Here is a 22737-nt window from a genome sequence, read left to right as displayed (position 1 = left end):
ATGACTTGGGACGCGTTTGTTTAGCTTGGGAGATGTACGCATGCGCCGCACCTTCCAGCCGATTGTGCCTCTAATTTAACGGGCGCTCAGCACCGACGTGTGTCCATCGGTGATTTGTGCATGTTGGTGACGCCGCCTCGCCCGCGATTTAACGCCGCGCGCGACGGCCACAACGGCCACAACGGCCACAACGGCCACAGCGGCCACAGCGGCCACAGCGGCCACAACCGCCACAACCACAACGGCCACAACGGCCACAACGGCCACAACCACAACGACCACAACGGCCACAACCACAATGGCCACAGCGGCCACAACCGCCACGGCCACAACGGCCACAACCACAACGGCCACAACGGTCACAACCACAACGGCCACAACGGTCGCCACAACCAGGACGGCCACAACGGCCACAACGGCCACAACCACAACGACCACAACCACAACGGCCACAACGGCCACAACCACAACGACCACAACCACAACGGCCACAACGGTCGCCACAACGGCCACGACGGCCACGGCGGCCACGGCGGCGAAGTGGGCGACTTGACGATGAGCGCTTGTGTGTGGACCCTCTCCGAGTGTCTCGATGTGCCCCTTTGTGGAACGCCCTGTTCGGGGCGGGGGCGGGGGGGGGAGAGGCTCTGCTGGGAATCTTATCGGACATCAAGGGTGGAAACCGAAATTGCCGCATTTCCTTCGGAGCAATTTCAGACTTAAGAAATGTCCTTCTGGGATCGTCAAGAATGTCTGTTATTTGTATCACGCGACGGTTTCAAGACGCTCGCAAAGCGGTACGTTGAGAAAGCGCCGCTGCGTTGGTTTTTTGTTGTTGTTGTCTTGAGCCGGAATTGCCCGTCACGGCAAAATAACGGGTTTTTGCGTAATGAAGATCATTAGCCCGCGACGACTTGGACCGTCTTCCCACCGCTCTGTTCCTCTGGGGCCCGTTGCTGTGTGCTCATCAATTAGGCATGAGGTCTTCTTTGAAAAAAGTCTTTAAAAAAAAAATTTTCACGGAGGAATAGGCTGGCACCCCGAGATCTCCTGCGTGGGAGGCGCGGTATGAATTGTAAACGACAATGATGATGAAGAACCCGTCGTTATTCATCACGGGTCCTGGGCCTCGGCGACGGCTCGCGGGACGCACAAACGGAATCGAGCAGAGCTGCTCATGGTGTGCGCTATGGTCGCGACGTGAGCGTGTTCTGGCGGCAATTCATGGGCAAGAAGAGAAGGTACCAGGGGAAGCTGACGCAATGGAAACTGGCGCACGGAAGACAGAAAAGAGGACGACCTCGGAGTAGACGTGAAGACGCGGTAGACAGAGACTCGGCACGGTGGGATCTTAACGACCACAGCAGAGAGGGCAGCGACAGATCTGACGAGGTGGCGGCAACACGCGTGGCCAGCACGTGTGTAAATGCGTCATGCTGCCTCGTGATGACGCCGACGACACTGATCCATGTTTGTTCATTGTGTGAGACCACGTGCTTTCTTTTTAGTTCTAACGATGTTATTTATACGTGCCAATGTATTGATCAAATTCTGGTGAGGAACCTTATTGGCCAAAATTTGATCGGTACATTGGCCACGTATAAATAATAACCGTGTATAGGTGACAATCCTGTCGGGTGGTGGAGGGTCACTGACAGGAATTTTGGCATAAAACTATCAACCATGTGGCCTAAGCCAAAAACAAATATGGGTCTTTGCATTGCCTACCCTACGCTTTAAGTGTCACCGATACATTTACTCAGTGTGCAGTGTCACCACTCACCATTTAGCCAACATTTCTATGGGTGGCAGCAGGGGTGTTCTGATGGCAGCCGAGTCAACGGTGCATGAAGACTTACACCCCGGCGTGAAAATTCTCGAGTTGCATGTTTTTTGTCTCTCTATTTCTTGATAAGAGATAAAGAGAAGAAACAGATGCAATGAGAAGGACTATGGAGGAGAGGGAGACCGAGGGGTGAGTTGGGAGGATATTGGTGGAACAAGATAATGAGGATAGTGGACGTGATGAGAGAAGAGGCGCGGAATAGGGAGCCACAGTGGCGAGATGTGAACTACCTCGCCTGGTATGCAGGAGGTCGTGGGTTCAATCCCAACGCTGACACCTGTATATTTGGAGTTGGCATGTTTCTCTCCCCATGGTCGCGTGGATTTTTTCTCTGGGTCCTCCATTTTTTCCCTCCACATTTATAAACATGCATTTAGAGTATTTGGCTGCTATAAATGTCCACGTGATGATAAGCCACTTGGTTGAGCTATCATTTGTCGCCAAGTCCCTTCTGAAAAAAAAGCTGTATAGCTCAGTGGGCCTTACCTGGTAAAATAAAAATCGTGTAGTTTAATAGAAAGAAGCTGTTCCAGGAAGAAAATCCATGCAGCCGTCCTCCATGCAGTAATGGGACCTTTGGCTTAGAACAGGGGTATACAAACTTTTTGCAAAGAGGGCCACATTTGATAAAGTGAAGATGTCCGGGGGCCAATAGTTCCTTCTGACATTGTTTTAACCACAAAAGTTACGTGGAAATACACACTGTTATAAAACAATTTTCATTGCCACAATTACCTTTATTTTTCAAATGACAATGTAACCAAATATAAGCCACTCAGGCAGACGTGAACGACTCTAAAAACGCAATTCTGCCTTTCATTCAGTCAGATAACATTGAACAAACTGTATAGAATACCTTAAATTTCCATGAGTTTTATGATGTATTTATTCTGACAGAGCTAGCGAGCCATAAATAACACATAAGACCGAAGCTGCGGGCAATATGAAATCTGACCGCGGGCCGTGATTGCCCCGCGGGCCGGACTTTGGACATGCCTGGCTTAGAAGAAGAAGAAGATTTAATTCCCAAGAGAACTCTGCAGACAGGAGGTCGCCCACCAAGGTGGACGGATGGAGAAATGGAGCTCGGGCCCAAAACAATCTGTACGACCTGGCCCACGTGTTTCGGGTTCAGCTTTTGCCCCGAAAACCCTTGTTGCGCAAATTGAGCCGGGCTGATTGTTCTTGCCCTCTTCAACTCCCGGTGAGGGAGAGAGAGCGCGGATGAGAGACTGCGATTCAGAGTTGACCACTGTCGTCTTCTTCTGCCTGCTTTGTCGCCGCGGATCGTGGAGGGCCAGCGAGCGCTCGGCAACGTTTTCCTTCCGCGATTTTCGGTCTAATGTAACGACTAGCGGCGTGTATAATGATCTGTCCGTTCATTGATTACAGTCAATCCTCAAGCGCACGAAAGGGGCGCCATTGAATGCCATGGACGTAGGAGCCCGTTGTGTTGCGAGGAGGGTCCCTGCGAGTCCCTGCGGCCGCGAGCGGCTGCTGTGACAATCACGGCAATTTAAAAAAATAATTGATTGCTTTAAAATCAATCTCGACAAGGAATCGTGGCTGTTTATTGATTTCTGAGGGGAGGGCGGGAGTAGGGGGGGGGATTGTGAATCGCTCCCCGCCCCGCAGCAGTGATGCGAGTGTGAGGTGTTCCCTGCGCGTGTGAACTCTAGTGCGCGTGTCGCAAACTTGTGAAATCGATGGTATTGTGACGCACCCTGAACAAGTAGATGCATTTGGGTTGGAACTAAAACGTTTTTACAGCCAACGTATCTCCTGTCCAACTTGTAATGTGCAGCCGTCTGTCGATCCAACGTCGGACGAGGGCTGTGTCGGTCGTGGGGATTGTTTGAGCCATACTTCACCACGTTGGTAAGCGTCGCTCGGTCAGTTGGAGGCTTGCAGAGTCGGCTCGGATACCACTCGGCGGCGCTGATATCGGCCGTGACCGCGAATTGAACCCGGTGGGGGAGGAGGGGGGGGGTATGCCCCCCCCCCGTTGTATCACGCAGGTTCGCCCTCGTGGCGGGCGAGCGGTCTGTCCGGCGTAATAATGAGAAGGGCAGCAGTAAAACCCACGCGTTCCGGACGATTATCCTCAATTTAACACTCGATACCCTTTTCTCTCTGTAAAGCGAGAGTTTCCGTCGGGTCGGCTGCCTTTCAACCAACTCAGAGAGGGGCTTCTCTAACGTCTTCCACAAACATTCGGTGCTCGCCAAAAAAATTTTGGATTTTTTTGTGAGTTTGGGGCGGGGGGGGGGAACGGGGAGGAGGGGTACTCCAATTGAAATAGGATCCTGGAGCCTGGGGTGGTGGCGTGGGGGGTTGAGAGAGAAGTGGGGGGGGGGGGGTGTCCTTCCATTCCTTTCCGACACGCGGAGGATCCGACGAAGCAAGCGGGGGCCCCGTGTCGCGAGCAGACGCTGCCAGGACCCGCTGGCGCTCCGTAAATGTTTACCCAAAGGCCCGGCCTCGCGCGTTGCTTGTTTGAAAAGGGACGGCCGCCTGTTTTTTACCCCCCCCCCCCTCTCGCGAGATTGATGACGGAGCTTTACCCCCGGCGAGCCCTACGGCTCGCGTTGGTGGTTCAACCAGGTTGTCGTCCAGCCGTTTTGTTTCGCTTCCCCCCGTGATGAAAGATTTGTGCGGTGAATTGAAAAAAAAATTGGCCGCCCGAGCTATCGTTTGAAATTCTTTCAAGGTAGCCGAAGTGAGAAGCTCGTAAGAGAGATTTTTGTTGCTGCCATTTCCCAAGACAGAGTAAAAATAGGCTCTCTTTGTGTTCATTGCAGCCTGAAATGTGTGCACATTATTACAGCAACAAAAGAGCGTTTTGACAAATTTAATTAAGTAGCAGCCCACGGTCTCGTGCTTGCGAATTCAAAGACACGCGAGTTGATTACTGTCGATGTATCGTCATCGTCATCAACCGAGATGGTTGATTATTCTCTATTCGTATTTGTACCTTTGTTTCGCTGGACCAATTTGATTAACTTGCCCAAGACGTGTGTCACCTTGTCGGACATGCAATCTCTTTTGCTCTTCCATTTTTGTAAATGGCTTTCATTGTTTCTATATTTCTTCATGCCGCTCCCCCGGTTTGTCCGAGATGGGATGGCTTGCTTTCATTTCCTCTGAGTCAAATGCATTTTCATTTTCCACAAATTATATTCTCCTGGAAGACTTGAAGGCAAGTAAGGGATCCATCCAGTGAAATAAAGAAGACAGCCTCGAGAAAATTTTTGGCCAAAGACGACCCATTGGGCAGAGGCCTCCAGAGGCTAGGCGTAATGGTGGCGACGACTCTGAGCGAGGCCTTCATGCAGCAGTGGAGTTACTATTGCCGACTGATAACAAATGATGACCATGATGATGATGATCACGATCATCAATAATGATACAGGGACTCCTCTACTTACGAATGAGTTAGGTTCCAGAGGTCTGTTCGCAAGTCGATTTGTTCGAAGTCCAACTTTACTCCTGTCAGTTCCAAACATGTTATACGGCATGTGCACTAAAATGGGGAATAGTTCTAAAAGATGTATAATCTCCAGTTTATGTAGATGCCACTGGTTCTGCAGATGCAGATGCCGCCACCACCATCTATTGTGTGGCGGTTAAACTTACAGCTCTCGGTCCGAAAAGGCAACTGGACATACGGACAGGTTTGTTCGTGTCTCTGAAAGTTCGTAAGTCGAATGTTCGTAAGTAGAGGAGTTCCTGTACCCTGTATTTGTATTAAACCCTGGAGCAAACTTCGTTCACTGTTAATCCGTTGTGACGATGTGGGCCGCGCAACTTGCGATGGGGCATTTGCGCGGTGGAGCGCGAATGTGAATCGAGTGGGGAAACGCCGTCAATAATAATTATTACAACAACACGTCCATTTTATATAGCATCATTCATACTGATAGCATCCCATAATGTTGTACATGAATTATACATGAGGACCAAATCCCAAATACAACCACTGGCAAGAAAATGAAAACCCTACTGAGTTTGACACCTAGGCTTTCGCGGCCAATATTATTCATGATTACGGTTTTTTTGGGTTAGATCGCGTAAGTACAATTCTGGCAAAATCGCCTGATGATGCTGGATTTAATTACCAGCGAAACGTCATAATCAAACTGTAAATGTTGTGGGTTTACTGTCCAACACACCGGTGTGCTGAAGTAGTAACTAATCGGCATGTTTTTGGTTGGCTGTGTCGGGTGGTGGCGGGTTAATGACACGTTTATACTTAGGCGATCGAACTAAAAAACATTGCTATGAAAACCCTACTACCAAGCAAAATCAAAAATCAATAAACAAATCAAAGAAATGGCACCAAAAGAAAAAAGCACAAACAACAACAAAAAAGGTATCGCAACAAATAACTCGGTCGTCATTGCGCGCCGTGTGTGTGTGCGCGTGTGTGGACGCTAACAGCACTTGCCCCTACAGTCTGTTAAGGACTATATGGGGGATCTTTGTGGACGCGCTCCTCACGGCGGTTAGCGTCCTTGCCACCGGCCACGGTTTCGGTCGAGCGACTCGACCGGAGAGTCGAGCCAAGAGCCGTTTACCCCGGGTCCGCAGCCAGCGGCTTTACAGACGCCGCCACGCGGAGTTTTATTTCAAACGGAGTGAAGTGAAAAAAGAAAGCGTTTTGAAGTCGAGAGTTTTGGTTGGAAGGGGGCACCGAGCGCTCGTTCCGCGTCTCCTCGCGGCTTGTGGGCGACTTGAGGGGGGCAACAAGCATCCCCCCCCCTCCTCCTCTCCTTCCATCCCCCTCCTGCTCCCCCACCCACCTCCCTCCCCACGCACAAACGTGTCTCGCCTTTGCGATAATGATTCGGGGATAAGTCAATTTGATGGAAAAATGTTGTTTGCTTTTTACATTGTGGTTAATGTAGTGGCCTCTGCAGACTGGAGGAAGTCGCTGCGCTTTTTACATTACTTTAATACAGTTGAGGGAATGGATTTATGATTATTGAAGGGTTTTTTTTGGCACTCGACTGTCGAATACCAGGTTTGTTGTGCAACATTCCCTGGTGGGGGGGGGGGGGTGGGGACGCTGTGCTCGTTCTCTGCAATACCCGCCGCGTGTTTGTGTCGCCGCTTCTTTGTTCGCTGCTGTCGTTGCCGCCGTGCTCGCGCGGCACCACGGATCTCCCGTGTACAAGAGCCGGGGGAACCGGCGAAATGCGGTCGCCCGTGTAAAAACTCAAATGGAGTCGAACTCCGAGAGCGACTATTGTGCTTGGGCCTCGGTTGTTTTCACGGGGGGGCGGGGGGGGGGACGTGTGCCGTTTTCCGAGCGACCTGTGTTTTGACGCTGCGTTGTCTTTGGCGTGTGTGCGCGTCTCTTGCAGGCCTCTGGTCGCGGGCCGATGGAAGGACTACAACTAGTACGTTTGCTGCTCATCTTTATTGCAACTGTCCGCCTCAAGTGATTCGAACGATCTAGGGCCACCGGTCAATTCTCAGGAGCACCCGGCTAAATGTGTGAAAGGCAGCGCTTCGTAAGACGCTTCTCCAAATTGTAAACGTAACATGAAGAGCCCGTTTGTATCTTCCCATTGCTGTGCAAGGGCCCTCCCCGCGCTGTGCAGGCGGTGAGAGTTGTGTGACCACACTTCACGCTGGTCAGGGTTGATCGAAGAAGACTGGGATGGTGGGGGGGGGGGGAGCATACGACGTTGGAGCATAGTACAACAGAACAATATATTCTTCTACACAGCTCTCTGCTGATAACGTGGCAGGCAGGCAGGCTACACCATCCGTTCTATTCGTGGTGGTCGCCCATCCAAACACTATCCAGCCTCAAGCCCGATTAGCTTCCCAGATCGGAATAGATCTGGCGTGATCCGGGTGATTTGGTCACGGGCGGTGTGGTGAAATACACCCCCCCCCCCGTACTTGTATCATCTATAGCAGTTCGTCACCCAAGGAGGGGCTGTGTTATCCGCATCTCGCGCGCCCCGGCTGATTCGCGTTTTTGCCGTGGGTGGCCGAGCGGGCGTAGGTAGGTAGGAGGGTGGCTTTGATCACGAAAATTCGGAGCTGGCCCAAATTGCGCCGAACCACTTTCAGAAATTGCTGCCACCAGGTAGGTATCGAGTGACGGGGTGAATATTCTGCAAACAAATTGCCCTCTCTGGGATCAAACTGATAGCTTATACGACCAACCGGTCGAGCGGAAAACAATGAAAAATTATAAAAACACCGACCCTACTGCGCTGTAACCGAATAGCTGCGGAAAACACTTTTGTGACGTGCACGGAAAACGTTAATACTAATCGTGGCATTGAGCACAAGTTGATTATCCGTGCACCAAAGAGGCCGCCTGTTCTGGCTTGAGAACGATGGTGGCAGCATGACGTCCGAGCCGACGGGTTAGCGTTTTAAAGCTTTGGACACGGGAAATGAGAGAAAGCGGAATGCGTTTTTGATCTTTAGGCCCTGGATCTAAGATGACCCTGACAGTGTGGAGAGAGTAACACTCATGTACAAATAATGTTTGTAAAAACAACCGTGTGGTATTAATTCAAGATGTATAATAAAACAGCCCTGCCCCTGTAACTACACTCATTCATTGGCCGATAACACCTTACTATATCGAGGACCGCAGAGCTTTGGGAGAAATTTGGCACCGGCTCGGCCTTCTTTGTTTTCTCGCACCTCTGAGTCGCGCTCTCCCTCTCCGAGAGCCCACGAGTAAATTTCGATTTAAAGCTTTCGTGACTGCAGGGATTCATCTTCTTGGTTCTTTCGGTAAAGTCACGTAGAAGTAATAATATGATAATATGACTTTGTGAGACCCCCCCCCCCACGTTACAAGTTGAAATTATCATTAGTTGTTTCTTGGCCACTAAGTGTTTTCCACTCTACTCCGGTTTTATCACGAGTCTGGTTTTCTAAGAGTTGCGTGGGTTTTCTCCAGGCACTCCAGTTTATTCGCCCACTTGCAAAAATTACACCGACAGAAAAGGAATTTGCCTGAATAAGGCCTTGAGGTTGTTTTGGTTAAATAAGGATTTTGTTTTTAAATATCTTCTCGTGGTGCGGTTGAAACGGCTTTGGTGAGTGCGAATCCCCTTGCCCAACTCTCGTATTTTGTCGATCTTCATGCGATCTCAGTGTTGCGATTGCTCGTTTGCAAGTCGTTTTGATTGTGTCCGTAAATATATTTTTTATATTCGGGCTTTTTGCTTTGCGAGAGATTGAAACGCCACACCACTTTTCCACCAATTTAAACACCTTTTCAGAGTCGATTAAAAAAAAAACAAGCGGAGCGCTACTTGATACCCATTTGCCCTTTCAAGGATGTGCCTGATGGTACGTACGTAGATGATGACGACGATGACGATTATTAAAGAGCTATTATAATTTTTACGGCACGTTTATCAACCGGTGGTCGTGCTTTCTCGGCTAAAAGCAGTGTGAATCTAAAACCGATGACAGGTGTAAACAAGGAGGCACTCAAGCGCTCAAGTTAAATTACAAACTACTGCTCAACTGGTAAGAGTGAGTGTAAGCTCCAGATTGTATTCTTGGTTCTTTCGGTAAAGTCACATAGAAGGGAAATAATAAAATAATACAAATTAAACAATATTATTATTTCCCTTCTACGTGACTTTACCGAAAGAACCAAAAGTATTGATCCCTGCAGTCACGAAAGTTTTTAAATCGAAATCTTCAGATTGTAGTTATTAATGACACCATCAGAACTTCATTAGCATTTCCCCGACCCCCAAATGTCGTATCATCCCTGCATGCACACCATACTTCTCTGTTTCGTAATGGATACGAATTGAGTAGCAGCTTATAAATCGATGTCATAAGTTGTGTGAATCCAGCCACTGGCTTCAGAGCGCTGCGAGTATGAATCCCGCTCGCACCCTTGGAGAACGCTAGCAGTGGACACGAGTTCACGATGCCTTCCCGCTCTCTTTCATCACTCTGCCCTCTCGTGATTGAGAAAGGGCCAAAGTTCACCTTTGAGCGTTGGCGATAGTGCGCCCGGCGTCTTACAGCGGTTGTCATGCTGCTTAATGACAGCCGGGTCTGCCTGGAAGAGCAACTCAGAATATATATGTCCACATTTGGACACAGCACATCTTGTATGTACCTCTCGCTTATGTGTCATCTTACTCCAGTCTACCGGCGACCCGGATAATATTGATGAATCCCTTTTGCTTATGCCCTTGCGGTGTGTCTCTCTCTCTGCATTCTGCAGCTTCACGGGGCTCTACAAGGAGAGGAACAGTCGCCCCCAGCTGGAGACGCAGAACAGCGTCACCGACTACGAGAGCAAGGACAAGGTGGGCCACTCGCACCCCTCGTGACCCGTCCACATGCCTCTCAGTGTCGGGCTGTCGCCACCGTGCCCGGACGTCGTGAGGCGAAAAGTCCCAATTCGGAAATCTCACAGAGCTGTGTGCTAATTGTGTACGAGAATGGCTGCACTCGGAATCGTTTGATGGGACGTCTCCCAAAAAATATCTCAAGTGGCCTCTTTATCGTTTACACATTTGGGCGGGGGGCGGGCGGGGTCACACTTTCCCACAATTGGAGTGTCATGTCGCATGACACTCAAACTATCGTTGCAAAAAATGTGGGCGCAGAAGTTTAGACAAATTTAGTGAGAAGTTAAATTGAGTGCGTTGACTTTTTTCTGTCATCGGTAGCCAGGTTGAGGCCTTCGACTCGTTCCACGCTTTCGAATCACGGGCACTCGACACCGAGATTCAAACCCAGGGCCTCTGCATCGCCAGCTCAGTGCTGTGACCTCTGAGCCACTTGGCCCCTTTCCCAAATTCATGACTTCAAACCCAAACGGCGTAGCACTCGACCACCGTCATCTCATCATCGCTCGGCGCGCGCGTTTGTCGTACAAATGCTTAAGAGCAGGCACCTTAACGTTTCGGCCCCGCCAAAATCTCAGCGGCGATTCAAAGAGCCGTTGCAATTCAGGATCGATTCTTTTTTTATGCTTGCCTCCATTTCGTCATCTCGTCCGTTCCGTCTTTGTTCGCTTGCACGCGCGTACTCCGTGCGACACGATCAGGCACTTTTCGTCTGCGCATATCGTAGGGCCGGAGAATTGGCTTGCACCAATGAATCGTGGATCGTTGCCCGCCTGCTTGCAATCAAACAGTCGCTTGCCATTGTGCGATATGTTGTTGGCAATTGCTCAGCAGCGTGAAAGCTTTTTGAGAGCATTTAGTTTGAAGAGCTCGCCACCGTCACGACCATCGTCATCGCCGTCACCGCCGCCCTGTTTTCGTTTATTTATCGACCTCGTCAAGGGCAGTGTTTGAAATCTGCGCGCTTTCGCCGCGGGGCAGCGATCGTCATCGCCGCGCGAGTGGGCGTCGATGTTTGAACGATTTTGTGTTTTGGAAAAAATAATCTTTTTTACACAAACACGCGCTCACGGGCACACTCGCGGCAAAAAAACAACAAAAACTGCAGCTTTCTACCCTTTTTTGGTGGGCCAGTGCGTAGCGGTGTACACATCCATGCGAATACGCCCAGAATTGTACGGCGATGAGTGACCAAATTTGGAGAAAGTGATACGATTCGGCATTGGGAGCTCACTGAGAAGAGATAATCTGCAAAAAAAAGAAAAGAAAACCACTGCGGTTCAAATTGCTCCTTTTAATTTAATCCAGAGCAGAAGTATGGGTCCTGTAGAGAGACTCGCGCGCACATACTGCGTGTACACACGCGCAAAACCGCTAACTGAAAAAGGATGGGCGGAATTAAATTCAAAAGTAAACTTGGTGTTTTTTTTTCTCTCAAATTGTTTAATCAAAGGATAAAATTAAACTGCAACCCTACATTAAAAATGCATTAATTACAAACAACTGGAGATGGGAAAAGGGCCAGAACGCAAGGGCGAGCTACTTTGAACGCTGCTTTCTCGCCGCGCGGCAGTGCGGTGTCTCCCTCGGATGTTAAGGAGCATTAACTGTCCCAATTTTTGCGAGTTCCCAGCAGGCGGCGGGGGGCCCTGTTTAAAGTGGTTTTTCGGTCGTTAATTCAGCCGCTGCCGCATCGCTCGCCGGACGGATAGGGCGGAGGAAGCCGTTTATTTGTACGCATTTGATAATTACCTTCCAATTGGCCATCGCTCGTTACCAGGTAATTGTGCAGTGAGCCACGAAGACGCACTTTGCCATTTTTTTATTGGCTTCGTTTTCGAATTGACGATGCACGCCCGCGGTCAGACGTGGGAATTTGTAAAATTACGTTTAAAAAAAATAATAATCGAGCTTCGAGGTTGTACGGTCGCTCTAAAGGCGTTGGACACGACCGTCGCTGCTCGTGAAGTCGCCTCGTTAGGGTGAGCTAAATGAGAGCGCCGTGGTGTGATGACCCCCACTACCTCCGTTGTGGTTTGTAATAGATGCCTGAAATTCACTTTAAAGTTAATCCAGCCCAAAGAAATCACTTCACTGCGTGTGTGTTTTTCCCGTCGGCACGAGACGTCAGGTGTCGGGGGGCGGGGGGCGTTTAAAATTATGCAACCTTCATTTGGTTTCTTCAACTTGCGCCAACAAAAATGTAACTGCATCTCATGACCCGGTAAGAACAGAAACGCTTCGACGGTTACAAATCGGTCCCTCTCACTTCCTCCCGCGCTTCCGAAACCGAACGTGCACTGCCAGCGACAAGAGGCGGACAAAAACGAAATCGCAAACGGACGCTGGGGGTTGAACGTCCGTTTGCGATTTCGTTTTTGCGTGGCGGTAACGGAGCGTGGCGCCATTCGGGCAGCGTCTCAACGAGGGCGGTCTAGCGGGGACGCGCGGGCGACCGGCCGAGCGAGCGAGCGAGGCGGGGTGAGGGGACCGAGGACGAGTCGAGGTAAAACCGACGGGCAAGTTCGGGTGACGGGCAGGGGGGTATAAACGACGAGCGGGGAGACGATGCCGCCATGTGGGTGATGGGCGGGTCGGGCGGCGGGGCGATTCGGGCGTCCCTGGTGCGCTCGTGACGCAGCTACGCGCGTGGGAGTGAGATGTGCCCCCCGCGCGGGGAAGTCGCCAATCGTGGCGCTCGCTCGTTTTGCGAGTGGGTGTTTTTGCATCATTAATGTGTCAGACGAGCGAGGGAATCTATGGGTGCGTGTTCGCCGGTCTCTGGGGGTTCCGCAGTTATAATTGCGCTAATTGAGCAGCCGGGTTTTTGACGCTTGGCTGCGAACAAGGACTTCAGCCCCCCCCTCCCATGCGCCCCCCCCCCCCCACTGCCATCACCAACCCCCCCCTCCACCGTCCCAGTCCACAATAATCGCTCTCACCACCCCACCCAACTCTGACATCGCTTCTCAACCACCAGCCCAGCGACCCTTCCCTGTGCGCGCGCCTGTCACCCCCACTACCAGTGCATGATGAATCACTTCTGTGTGTTTGTGTTTGTTTATATCTGTCTGTGTGTGTGTGTGTGAGACTGTGTGTGTCCGTGTGTGTTTGTGTCTCTGTGTGTGTGTGTCCACGTGTGGGGAGTGGTGGTGCAGCAGTTAGCATGCTGCGATGCGAACCCGAGGAACCGAGTTTGAGTCCCGCTCACAGCCATCATCAGTGACGTTTATCTGAACCGATCCTGGGCCTCGTGTAGGTCGACTCGGCCTCAAATTAATACCTGATGCAGTGTGTAAATATTTCCACGAGGCAGACAAAGGTGGCCGGGCGTGTTCCTGGCCCCCCACCCACCCCCTTGTGTGCAGTCGTGCCAGCCTTCATAGGTGCTCGCTAACGTCACTTACCCCACAAGTGTTATTGTTGTATGGGGGTCTTGTATTTGAGCATGCCTGCGTGTGCCTTGCATGCATGTGTGTGTCTGTGTGCCTTGTGTCTGGGTGCGTGCCATGTGTCTGCATCTTTCGTCTGGGTTTGGGTGTGTGTGTGTGTGTCTGCGTGTGTCGTCTGTCTGGGTGCATGCATATGTGTCTTCTGTCTGGATACGTGTGTGTCTGAGTGTCTGTGTGTGCATTCCGTCTGACTGAGTCAGTCAGACAGACAGTCAACCCATAACATCGGGATCTGTCCCGTGACCTCCTGTCGGCGAGCATTCGAAACGACACGTGACCTCAAAGTACACACAGCCTGGCACAAACCCTGTTGCGACGTCACCGCTACTTAGTAGGGAATGGCAGCTGTTGTTGTTGTCTTTCATCTGGGTGCGCGCCCGTGTGTGATGTTGTTGTTTCTGTCCCGGCTCCTTCCTCTGCTGTCCTTCACTCCCACCGCACACCGCTCTCAGCCCTTCCCTCTGGGTGATGAATGGGACTCCACTACGGCACGCATGTGTTAATGGAAAGCTTTTCGTCATCCTGCGTGAAAATTAAATCTGCTCTGAGAGAGAGGCCCCTCGCGCGAGGCTGGCGGCGGCGGCGGCACACGGAGCGGGGTCTGGTCTAGACAAATCTTCCAATCCACGAACGCCATCGCCAGCTTTGCGATTCGTACGCACTGGACGTTGCGGGCGTGCAAACACATCGATTCGTAGCTTAATGTCGATTGTCTAATCACGCGAATCGCCGATTGTCAGTTTATTGTACGTTGCACGCAATGGTTGGAGGGGGGGCTTTCTTTGACTCCTGAAGCCGATTAGAGGCGGCTTGATTTTGGTAGGATGTAAATTAAAAGCCTTGAATAGAATCACGGCCGTGGACGACGACAATTCGTCATGGAATGATTGTGGGGGTGGATCACGGGCAGCCCTGTGAGGCACGTCACGGAACGCATCCCCCCCCCGCCTCCCCGCCGCCGCCCAGAGATTCTATTCAAGATTTGGTACTTTTTTTAAAAGTCTTATTTATTTTCAGGTCGTGTTTGTACAATTTTGTGCTTTCCGTTAGCCTCGTTGTAACATTAACGTACCGTCGCATATGCAAAACAAATATCTATAACCGTGAAATATCGGTTCTCACAAACACGATTCTATGCATGTGTTGTGAGTGCCAAGTGTGTTTATTTGATGTTTGCAATTCAGCTTCGCTACCTCCACTCCAGGGTGCGTCCTCGGTATAAAAAAAATGGAAATGTAAAAAAAAAAACAATTATCCTGAAAACAATTTGCAAATAATTTCAAATGTTTTAATCTGTATATTTTCAACTTATAAGAAGTCGTGACTATAGGAGTGCCAAATCTCAGCTATCTAGCTCTTCTAAACATCGTTGTAGTTGCAGTGTGACTCACTCGCCGATTAAAATCAGTTGCATAAATTACTTATGCATGCGTGTATCATCGTGTGGTTAGTGGTGGTTGTAGTAGGCAATAACGATTACATTTGTGCCGTGCAAAGTTTTCCGCACGGAGGCGACGTGAAGCCACAGACACTTGCTTGGGAAGGGCAGCCAGGACTGGTGCCAACATTTGCCCATGCCCTGTGGTCCAATATATATGAGTGTTTGGCCAGCTATGATATACATATACACACGCTCGCACACATTCTTAATTGAAAAAAGGCAAATACACACACTTGTGCCGAAGCATCGCTTGACTTTCTGAGCGCGTGACCAGACGCACGTTTGTCAGCCCTTCGCTTTGTTCAGCGAACCACTCCGTCAACCCGCTGAGAAAATATTGGACCGGACGCTGAAGGTTTGCTCGACGGTTGTTGCTCGTGTGGCAGACACAGCGAGCCGGGCTTGCACGCATCTCCCGGTGAATAAAGCCGCGTGGGCCGGTTGAATTGTGCCACATTCCTGTCTGCCGCCACCGATGTCGCGTCGTTGTTTGCGTTCGCACACTGTCGGGTGTTTGCACGCTAGGCGAGCGAGCGCTGGCTGCCCCACCGGACTTTATACGACTGTCGGGCGTTTTTAATTTCTTACCCTTCCTCCGCCCACCCACCCACCCCCCCTGCCCCCTCCGTCCCCTCCCCCGTGCAGGGTTTCTGCTCCTGGCTCACCGCCATATTCAGGATCAAGTAAGCGGCGGCGCTGTGCGTGTCGGTACCGAACGTTTGCGGCTCTCTCGCCTGGGCATCGCGACAGGGTCATTCATCGTGGCGTTTGTTTTTAGGAAATTTGAAAGGGGGGGAAAAAAAAAAGTAGAATTTCACCCAAAAAAAATTGCGAGCAAAGTGATTGCCCGTTCACAGTAAACGTCCCGGATTTATGCGGTGGCGGTGGTTTATTTTACAGCGTGTGACCTTGTAAAAACCCGAGTTGTTTAAACAGCCGTCAAATGTTTAAGAAAATAACTTTTTTTTGCATCCCTTTCAAAATAGTCGGAAGAAAATTATCGCGATGTTGAATGGAGAAAAACGAACATCAAATAACCCTATTATGTTACTTAGAGCAACTGCAATGACAGAGTGATGTGGTCGCTCACTCACTGTCTGACTTTCTGCCACTCACTTTTATATTTTGTGAGGTAAAAGTCATAAACCTTGAGCGTTTTTTGTGTTATAAAATGACGCGACTATTATGTAAGAGAAAAAAAAAACAGACTACTTTTAAAATAAATCTTTATCCTGGAAAAGCTAAACGTTTTTTCTGGAGGGTCTTGTTAGGACATGGCTTGAATTTTGTCACACATGTGTTTCGTTACTGCGTTTTTTTTTTGCGTGTGAAAATGCCGCATAAAACACTCTGCTCGCAGCTGTTACCCTGACAGTTTAACCCTGTGAGGACCCTATTTGCAAACAAGGCAACATGTTAACGATTCGGCATCACAGATCACGATTGTCATCTCATTTCCGAATTACTCTTTGGTTCTTTCGGTAAAGTCAGGTATACGTGACTTTACCGAAAGAACCAAAGAGTAATTCCAGCATTCACGAAAGCTCCAAATTAAGTTTCATTTCCTAATCTTCGTTCGCTCTCTCCCTCTTCCCCGATTTATTTAAATTGTGCTATTGACGTCACGAGACCGTGAATCCATTCGGAAATCTCGCGGAGCAGGGCGACCCACGTGTCGGGAGAACTGTAAAATAGAAAGAAAATAATTTAACGAATTCTCAAACAAAAAGCCTTCAAGTGGCCACGCTGCGAGACTGTTTGTCACACGACAGCAGGACAATGTGTTTTTCTCTCCGTGTCCTTAGAGATATAGCATTTTAAACAACAATTCAGTGAGAAACCAAATAAATCTGACGGCTTGTTTTGTGCAGTCACTGGTCACCAGGCTCACACCATCAACCCGCTCGCTACGCTTGAGGAACCCAGTTCGATCGCCGTGTGCGCCTGTGACGCAGATTCAAACCCAGGATCCGACCTCAATGCTCTGACCTCTGAGCTACCCCGCTGCTCCAAGCTGTTTATCCTCGCATGCATGCATGCACGCTACACACACACTATTTGACGGTTGTATCATGAACGTGACCATTGATTTAAATTGTTGAATCAATCATTTGTTAGTTACATGCCTGCTGACAATAGGATAGAGCCGTTCATTCATCAGTTGTGCAAATCACTCGGTAATATTCCGGTGCGAGTCCCAGTGTTACTGTGCATGCATTTCGGCGTGGTGGTATTTGTGTGCATATGTGCGTACGCATTGTTCATGTGTGTGCCTTTGTGTACATGTGTGCACGTGCACATGCACGTGAGTGTTTCCGTGCATTAATGTATATGAACACGTGCATGTGCGAGCGTGTGTGCGCAAATGTGCATGCGTGTGCGTGCTTTTGTAAGTACATGTGCAAACGTTTGTTTGTCTGCGTGTGCGCGTGTCTGCGTGTGCGCGTGTGTGGGTGTGCGCGTGTGTGCATGTGTGTGGGTGGTTAGTGGAAGTGGAGCAGCGAACGAACCCGGCGACCCGATTTCGATTTACACTCGCGACCAACAGCACTGACAATTATCTGAATCAGTCCTGGGCCTCCCCAAGGTTGATTCAGCCTCAAATGAATACCTGGTTCATTGTATAAGCATCAGCGTTGGGGAGACGAAGGCTGGGCGTGGTGCTGGCCACCCACCCCCTCGTGCGACGTGCCTGCTCGCGAACGGCGCTTGCCCCGAAAGTCTGTCGATGCTATAAGGGGGGTCTTTGTGCGTGTGCACGTGTTGTCGCCGATCAGGGATGAGGAGATCAAGCACAAGTGCGGCATCGACGCGGTGCACTACCTGTCGTTCCAGCGCCACATCATCGCCCTCCTCATCATCATCTGCATCCTCTCCCTCGCCGTCATCCTCCCCGTCAACTTCTCAGGCACTCTGCAGGGTGAGCAACGGTTGTTCTGCCTGCGGTGCGAGAGAGAAGTGCAACAGACATACGTGCACAGCCTCGTGGGGTGGGCGGGGGCCGGGTGAGGCACGAGTCTATTCTTTTACTCGTTGCTCTGCCTCTTCTCAAAAATATTTCCGCACCCGGCACACCACGTTCGGTATTCCTCTCGCCGTGGCTGTGGCGCATGCAAAGGCCAAGGCAGAGATCCCCTGTGTGGCCTCAACAGGCTGTAGGGGCAAGTGCTGTTAGCGAGTGGCACCTAATGAAGGCCGGAACGGCACACGAGGGGGTGGGTGACCAGCACCACGCCCGGGCCACCTTTGTCCCCCCAATGGCAATGATTACACACCGCTCCAGGCAGTCATTTGAGGCCGAGTCGACCTAGGGGGAGCCCCAGGACCGTTTCCGATAATCATCACTGGTGTTAGTCGTGGCACTACCGTACCTCACATGCATACACGCTCACGTGTGTTTCTTGCGTGCGGGGCTTAACTTCAACCGGTTGCTGTGTGCATCAGCGACCCAGGAAGTGTTCCACGCCTGGCACACCACATAGCACTGACTTCCGGCGATGGCCGTGGCTACCATTAGTCGCGTCGTGTCACCTGCTCCACGTTAGTTAAACAACATTTTAGTGAGAAATCAAGCCCTGGCAATTATGGATTCAGTGCTTTGCTGCGACCAAATCACCCTAAAACAGTCCAATCTCATTGGCTCTCACAAGCTAAGCAAAGGGTGATCCTGGATCGTGCTTGGATGGGTAACCACCATGCATAGACTAGGTTGTGCGGTGGGCCGCAGAGGGCAGTGCAACCAAATCCCTTGTTGTACTGCACTCCTTTGCTCCCGCGTCTGTGTTTCCTTTCCTGACCGGCGTGGCGAGAGTGCGGTCAAATACTTTCCTACGAGGTGTCTGGGAGATAGCAGATCAGCGGTGGATTCTCGAATCTATGTGTACTCTCAGTGTTAACCTCCCTTGGTGTATATGTCAGATGTGTTTTTTTTTTTCTTCCAGTTGCTGGAACTCACTGCCCTGATGGTTGATGTTCTGTCCCATGTGTCACTCCGCAGGTGGTTCCCCGACCAATTTCGGTCGCACCACAATAGGCAACCTGGAGTCCACGTGAGTGACATGCATGTGTGCACAGGCACCACGTGCGGACACACACACAGCACAAACACATAATGACAAAGATCCTCCGTATCGCCTTAACAGAACTTTTGGGCAAGTGCTGTTAGCGAGCACCTATGAAGGCCGGCGTGGCACACGAGGGGGTGAGTGGCCAGCACCACGCCTGGCCGCCTTTTTCTCCCGAGTGGCGAGGTACTCATTTGAGGCTGAGTTGGCCTAGGGGAGGCTCAGGACCGGTTCAGATAATCGTCAACGGTGTCGACCGTGAGTGTAATCGAACCCGTGTCGCCAGTTTCGTAGCGCAACTTGCTAACCGCGACGCCACCGCTCCCCACACACACACATGCATCCACACAGAACACATACGCACACGCACGTGTGTTTATATAGCCAAACACACACAAATATGTACGTGCGTAAAAATACGTACGCACAAAAGGCAGGGTGGTCACGCCAGGCGCCCCTCCCAAAGCAGACGCCACGAGAACGTGTGGGGCCAAATCGTTTGAAATGAATCTGGGCAGCGGCGGTCCAATTTTTTGTTGGAGCGGGGAGGTGGAGATGATGGCACCTTGCCCGGGTGTCAGAATGTCTCACTACGGCTGTCTCCATCTTTGATCACCCGCCCGCCCCCACCGCCCGCCCCCTCCTCTCCATCCGCTTCTCACGGCTCACCTCTCCGCGCAGGGACAAACTGCTGTGGCTGCACACTATGTTCGCCATCCTCTACCTCATCATCACCATCCTGGTGATGCGCCACCACAGCGCCAACCTGCCCTACGAGGAGGACGAAGTGGTGAGTCTCCCCTTCCCCCACCCACCACCGGCCCCTTCCGAGGTCCATGGGGTCAGAGTTCAAGAAACGAGAGAGCGCCGTAGGAGAGGCGACCACCGGGGTGGTTCGGAGGGGGGGGGTTCAGAATGGCCCAAGCCGATCGCCAAGATGCTGAGTTCGAATCCCGTGCCATCAGCTTGTGAGGTGAAGGCCGCCGGGTTTTCAAGTGTGCGGCGCGTTTCTGGTCTCCACCCGGTCAGCAACAACTGCACCAGCAACAAGATTAATAGTGCCGTCATCGTATAAAGGAGCTTTTCTAAGGTGTTTGGCCAGTGTGGAAGAGTAGACCAAATACCTTCTCTTGAGGGTCTCTATAATTCTACTCTCTCTCGTGAAAGCCCTTCGTCCAGTGGTGAAGTGAGAAAGCAATTGCTGGGGCTGGCCCTTTTTTTTTTTTTTAATAAGGCGCGGTTTCTTGGGAATATCTGATTGATCGTTTGCCATTATGCATGTATGTTGAACTTCTTTCGCACCGTACATAGCCAACCGTGCTAATCGGAGGTGTGGGGGAGAACAACAAACTAAACACAAAAAGCAGTTTTAAAGAAATGATGAAGCCAGTTAAGAGTAACAATAAAAATATATGCTGCATCCTCAAAAAAATCACCGCCGTGTAATCTATGCCAGCCCCATCCTATGGCAGCCCCCTCGTGTTTGCGTTATTTATTCGAAACACATTTGCGCCGGACAGTTTCTCCCGGAGACGCACGCCTCTCCCCCTTGTACACGCCTCCCATCAGGCCCCCAGCGGGGAAGGATTTATGTTCAAATTGTCCGCCGCCGCTGCGGTTAATTTTCCAGTTTGGCATCAATTTTTTTAACTTTTCGACTTCTCACGTCGTGTGGGAAAGCTGCCGCGGATCCCACACACACCGGACACCGCGATCGGAGGTGTGTGGTGCTGCGTCTCTATCTCGTGCCATACCAAACACCCCGCTAAGGTTGGGTTTTACAGTAAACTAAACAGTTTTTTTTTTACCAGGTAAGGCCCCCTGAGCTATACAGCACTTTTTCAGAAGCGACCTTGCCATAAATGATAGCTCAATGAAATGGCTTATTACGTGGAAATTTATAGCAGCCAAATTATCTTAAGCGCATGATTCTAAATGAGGAGGGGAATAAACGGAGGACCCGGAGAAAAATCCACGTCACCACGGGAAAGAGAGACATACGAACTCCAAATATACAGCAAGCGTCCGATTGGGGATCGAACCCACGACCTCCTGTGTACCAGGCGAGGTAGTTAACATCTCATAGCCACCGTGGCGCCCTACAGCAGAGAGTGCAAGAACATGCGTTTTTGTTCAACCTTCCTCGGTAGAGGGGGTGAGGGGGGGGGAATCTGTGGGAATTTGATACGTACTTTTCCGTGCAATTACACGGCCTAGCCTACGCAGAAAACTGCGACCTTTGGGGGGGAAGGGGCGGGGGGGGGGGCGTGTTTAAAAAAGTTATTATATTAGAGTAAAATACGTTTCCTATATATTTTTTCTTGGGAAGTTACACTCGTAGTTTTCCGGAATAATTCTTTACAAACATTATCCTGTCTCGATCGTCGAACTGCAACTCAGCCGGCGAACGCCGCATGGGCTGCTGCGATTGTGGACACCGAGGCCCCCCCGGGGTTTTGCGCTGCCGTTTGAACCCCGTGATGAGCGGTTGCAGAGGTGAGAGGAGAGGCCACGGAGCATTTTCGCAGCCAGCTGTTCCTCTCCTCTGCTCGTTACCCAACTGACCCTGACCCTAACCCGAACCCTCACTTTTGTGTCGGCCAGGTGTCACGAACACTCTTTATAATCGGGATCCCCAAACACCTCGACAAGGAAGACATTCTAAAGAGCCACTTCTAGTAAGTAACACTCGCGCTCATCGCACGTGCACATGTGGAGTGTGTTCCTATGGTGCGTACCCCCTGAGTGGGTTTTCGCGGTTGTGCTGTGACGGCTCTCCGATTTGTTTGTTGGCGGCACCGCGTGTTGTTCATATTACGCACGGTAGTGTCGCGGTGAACGCGCACTGCACTATGAACCCGGCTACCCGAGTTCGAGTCCCGTTCACGACCAACACTGGTAACGAATATCTGAACCAGTCCTAGGAATCTTCAGCATTGGGAAGACAAAGGCGGCTGGGTGTGGTGCTGTCCACAGCCCCCTGTCATGTGCTATACTGACCTCAATCGGTGCTCGCTAAAAGCACTTGCCACAATAGTCTATTAAAGGCTATATGGGAGGGGTGGCTTCCCTTGGTCTCTTTTCTGGATGTTGTCCGACGTTTTTCTTCACGTGCTCACACGCGTTGGGAGCTTCACTAATTGACCAGAGCGTCCAGCACGCGACGGGGGCGAAACATCGGGACGTCGTGCTGGACGAGGTGCGGCCCAACCCAACAAAAAATGGAGAACTCGTTTTTGTATAAAGCCTGTCGAAAAATAACGCGCTATAAAGCGCTGGCAATTGCATATGATGAGTGAGTATATTTATTTCCGGCCGTAGGGGTAAATACCTCGCCGTGTTTTACCTTCGCTGCCTCCAGTAAATCTCTAAACATTTCCTTTATGAAATAATAATCCCCGCACGGAACGGCGCTGCACACGCGCTCAGCCCCGGCGTGCCAAGCGGCTCCCCACAGAGTGTCCCGACGTATCGAATAAAAACTAATGCGAGCTACACCGCAATCTATACATCATCCAATTAGAGATACATTATCCACACTCTGCTCCACCCACACTGGATAGATTTATTT

At 50.8% G+C, this 22737-nt stretch overlaps 1 protein-coding gene across 3 annotated transcripts in view; it reads left to right on the top strand.

Moving 5' to 3' along the window:
* The window catches only part of LOC133341338 (CSC1-like protein 2), a 92233-nt gene that overhangs the window by 33640 nt on the left and 35856 nt on the right, over positions 1-22737 (top strand). For all 3 annotated transcript variants that reach the window (XM_061549879.1, XM_061549880.1, XM_061549881.1), the window contains 7 exons: positions 7213-7248; positions 10080-10164; positions 15748-15785; positions 17880-18022; positions 19100-19151; positions 19848-19956; positions 21771-21844. In XM_061549879.1, the coding sequence (XP_061405863.1) occupies positions 7213-7248; positions 10080-10164; positions 15748-15785; positions 17880-18022; positions 19100-19151; positions 19848-19956; positions 21771-21844 (537 nt within the window). The remainder of the gene's footprint in view (positions 1-7212; positions 7249-10079; positions 10165-15747; positions 15786-17879; positions 18023-19099; positions 19152-19847; positions 19957-21770; positions 21845-22737) is intronic.

This window comes from Lethenteron reissneri, chromosome 11 (assembly GCF_015708825.2).
Source record: "Lethenteron reissneri isolate LAM-NWPU_2019-01 chromosome 11, ASM1570882v1, whole genome shotgun sequence".
Lineage (NCBI taxonomy): Eukaryota > Metazoa > Chordata > Hyperoartia > Petromyzontiformes > Petromyzontidae > Lethenteron > Lethenteron reissneri.
Note: the sequence above shows the minus strand (reverse complement) of the source record. Positions and strands in the feature narration are given on the sequence as shown.